The sequence below is a fragment of the Cystoisospora suis genome, assembly GCF_002600585.1.
Source record: "Cystoisospora suis strain Wien I chromosome Unknown contig_11010, whole genome shotgun sequence".
Lineage (NCBI taxonomy): Eukaryota > Apicomplexa > Conoidasida > Eucoccidiorida > Sarcocystidae > Cystoisospora > Cystoisospora suis.
In genome coordinates this window covers 1-4,052 of record NW_027163782.1, presented here as the reverse complement: position 1 = coordinate 4,052, position 4,052 = coordinate 1, and the positions used below count along the sequence as shown (strand labels likewise).

The window sequence follows — 4,052 nt, the reverse complement described above, 5'->3', positions numbered from 1 at the left end:
GTTGATCCGTGGCCGCTCTTACCGGCTCTGTCCAGATAGCCACGTAGTAAAAGCTCAGTCGTGGCTGGCAGGGTGTGGACGGTGTATCGGAGGACGTCTTTCTGATTATTGTGTTCGATGAGTTACTTATATGCACGTCAGGGAACTCGCTGGTTGTTGCTTCTCGCGGTTGCCGGGTGGCGCCCATCTCAAACGCTTCGTTGACTTTGGATGGCTGGTGTCATCTCAAGATACGGAAACGTCGTCCAGTTAAACTTCTCCGAACGACGAGAGCCAGTGTCCTTCAAAGGACGGACGACAGTTTGCGTCTCGGTGCGCGCGCAGAAGGTCGCATTGGACAAAAGACACGTTTTTAATCTCCAGTCTCCTTTCAGCGGATTCTTCAGTGCCGTATTGCATCATGTGGAGTGCGGTACAGTCTCAGCACCTGTTGCGATCGCGCGTGGTCGGCGCGATCCAGGGCCAGGGCGAATCAGTTTTTTCTGTACTCTGTGGTACACGGAGAACTCTCTTTTCACGGATACAAAGTAGTGTCTCTGATCCTTTTTCTGGTCGCGCTTACCTCTCCTCTCCCCAGGCGACACCGGTGTGGTCAGATGGGTCCATGTGGTCTGAAAGGGCCAAGCTCGGCGCCACGACTCCTGCTGTTTCACGGGCCGTGATAGTGACTAGCTCTGTTGAAAGGGTATTTCGTCGTGGCGTGCTGTGCAACACCAGACTCACTGCCGGGGCAGTCCCACTCTCTTCTTACCTGCCTCAGCTGCGCTGCTTTGCTGTCCGGACTCGGCGTCACCGTGAAGAGCAGGAGCAGAAGCGACAACAGCAGCAGCCGTATGCCCCGAGGTTGTACGAGGGTGTTCCCAGCGATCTGAAGCCGCCCGAAAACCAGCAATATTCTAATCAATTTCCTCCTTCGGGAAATGCTGGCCTGAGTCTTGGATGGCAGCTGTTCATCGCGTTCATGTCGTCAATTGGTTTTTACTTTGGTTTTGTCCTTCTGATGCGCTTTTTTGGAGGCCAACGAGTCGCTGTGGTTCATGTTGATCAGCAGGGTCGTCCGGTTGATCCAAATACCGGAAGGCCTTACAGCGTGTAAAGGATCCGGTGGCGGCGATGGCGGGTCACATGTCAGTCTGCGGGGGTTGTGTGGTACGCAGGGCCACTTTGTCAGGTTTCCCGAGGGGGGCCGCAGTTAACATCGCTTTTTAGCTGCAGTGTGATACACCGGGCCCTGGTCACTCGCATGTGACATGTCTTTGCTTCTTACGAGTCGCACGGTATCTTCAGACCTGTTTTCTGCTCCTGTTGGCCGTGCGAGCGCCAGTGTCATACCTTTTACAGTTGCGTTCAGAAGTGCAGGCAGGTGTTGTTACCTCTGTCGTGTCTGTATTTTTGTTCTATTTCGTTTCGTTTTTTTCGTCTCGAGTACTGCACACCAGGTTGCGACACCCTCACGACGCTGAAGTAAATGCCCCGACAACAACTTGTCTCGTATTTTTGGCGCCTGGGGGGGTGAGAGGCCGGCTGCTCCAGATGTGTTGAACTGCCCTCATGAGAAAGCTTCTCAAAGCGTGCCGTCTTCGCTCTTGTCAGTGTTTGCGAAGAGCGTTGGGTAGACGCGAGCTGTGGGGAGAGTGAAACATCCAGCACCAGTCAATGGCGAAGATCCATGGACAGCTACCAGGGCTTTCGCCTTTTGCCCTGAGGCAGTGCCTGGTCTCGCACCATAAGGAGAAGTCGTTCTTCGCGTCCATCCGGTAAGGGCTGGCTCAAATTCTGTTCCGAAGTCCTACAGAATGCGCGGATGTAGTAGGAGTGTTCAGACCAAGGGCGCTCGAGCGTCCGCTTACCCTTTAGCTCGGGGACAGTCATCGCCCGAAATCAACAACTCGGAAACAACCGAGGCCGCGGAGGTTGCTCTCACGAATGCAGCCGTACGTGTTTGTTGTTCGTCGGCACAGTCGCTGATAGGGCAGCACGCGCACTCGAACAACCGCGGATAAGTTTTGCAAGCCACAGTGTTTAGCGTGTAAGGCCTCGTCCTCCCCCAGGTAGATCGAGGAGAGGCGTGGATTGTGCGGAATGGACCTTCGGCCTTTCGTCAAAGGGAGCCTGTGCACCTAGTGCTAGCTCTGTTGAAGAACAGGGCTACCTTCGGGGGGCCACTAAGTAGTAGATACAGGAATCTGTTTAGCAACGAGCTGCAAGCTCACTGGATCATTTGGGCTGTACAGTGTTCTCCGAAGGCGACCAGCCAGAACGTTCACTAAAGCGTAAAAGGGAGCAGTCGGACCGGTACTACGAAGGCAGCAGCGCAACGAATGACGAAGCGCAGCGCCGCTTTCCAGGGATACTCTGGAGCTGTACGCTTGTTTTTCCGGTTTGCGGAGAGCTGCACAAGCGGTAGTGCCGGACTCGGATTCTAGGCTGTTGTGGCAGACGCTCTGCGGGGTCCCCCTCTACCGCATAGCTATCTGAATTGCACGTCGTTTGGCTGCATGTTCTGCGGTAGTCTGGGTGTGCGTGTTGCGCCGAGTGTCGTCCTGCGATCGATTAGCCGGCGGCAGGCCTCCGTGTCCCTGCCCGCTGGCGCATTTGTTACCACCAAAAGCGGAAGAGAGGGGTCAAGACTTCGGCAGCTACGGTCCTTTTCCCATTTTTTGCCGAAGCCGCCGACTGTTACAGCAAGATAGCTTTCGCCGGACCGAGGCAGTTCGTCAGCATCACTAAGGAGTTAGAACGATGCATGGGAGCTGCTGCTCGGTGAACGGCCAAGCCGCCCGACCACCGGGACGCTTGACGGCAGTTCGTTTTCTTGCTAATTCACAGGCATTTTGTTCGGACCGTAGAGGACACCCGCGCGCACGTTTTCCGGGAAGCTAGCGGAAGATGACCCGCACACGCTGTACGGATATCAGAGTGCCAGCAAGCTTGAATCAGACCAGAGGCAGAAACCCCTGAGGTATAGACCCTTAGACGCTTTTTTCGCAGAAACGCTGCCGTGTGGCGTTGCTGTTGTTCCCACGAGCTGTCGGTTGTTGGGCGTCTACGCAGGCCCAGATTATAGTTGCTTCTAACGCAGTCGAGCCACTGGCAAATTTATACCGGCCTTGAGGCCAGCGTGGCATATGCCTGTACTGGACAGTCGTTCTGTCGTGAGGCAGGGGCGCGGAGCAGGAGTGGACGTGTGAAGGCGTTGCTAGCAGCCACAGGGTGAAGACTAAACGGCAGCACCACTCGAGGACCCTCAGCCTTTACACCGTAGCAATTTCGCCGAGATTCCCAATAGTGTGTTACGGGTAGGGCCAAGAGCTCCATGTTTTGGGACGGACACTGCCGTAGCGTACGCTACGACCCCGCCCAGAAACAGGTGACCAAGTGGCAGGCCGAGAATGTGCCGGTGATGCAACTGACGAGCGAGGCGTGTCGCCGACTAGAGGGGGTCCGCTCGGAAGGCAGAAGTAAAAAGAAAACGACTGTTTACAGGGTAAACTGCCTTTTCTGTATAGATGCAGTGGAATTTGCCCATGGAACGACCGGAGACTACACTACATGGGAAGACACCGGCTGGTAGCTCGGACGCTGGGGCACGAGCATATGTGGCTCTGTCTCTGGGTGTGCATTCGCTGTTGAAGGTGGTTTTCAGTGCCTTTAAGCGAAGCTGACGGACTCTGCTAGACCCGGAGTGGCGCCGCCGGCCAGTAGTGGCAATCCTGGGAAGAGTGTCACGCAGAACACAATGGACTGGACGCGTACTACCCGTAAGACGTCGTGGTTTGATTGAGCGGGCACCACAAAGCGTATCTGACTAGCCAGGAGTGACGATTCTTTACAAAAGGTGTGCATGCAGCGGACATCCAGTGAGAACGTCATACAGTGTTCACTCCTTCTTCGTGGGGCACAGCACCAGGTGTGGCCACGCAGAAGGGAAGGTGCGAACACTGTGCCTCATGAGGGGGGGCAAGAGAAGTATCGCCACGGCAGCAGCCGTCATTTCCCGTTTTGGCTTCTCTGCCTAGCTCAACACTCGGCAGAGAAGCCAAAACGGGAAA

At 55.5% G+C, this 4,052-nt stretch overlaps 1 protein-coding gene across 1 annotated transcript; it reads left to right on the top strand.

The window, feature by feature from the left end:
• Positions 1-1,113: 1,113 nt before the first annotated feature.
• On the top strand, positions 1,114-2,407 carry CSUI_011355 (uncharacterized protein; the record flags this gene model as incomplete). Its single annotated transcript, XM_068071454.1, has 2 exons — positions 1,114-1,120; positions 2,235-2,407. The coding sequence occupies 2 exons, from the start codon at positions 1,114-1,116 to the stop codon at positions 2,405-2,407; spliced, it is 180 nt and encodes a 59-aa protein (XP_067916570.1).
• Between the last annotated feature and the right edge of the window lie 1,645 nt (positions 2,408-4,052).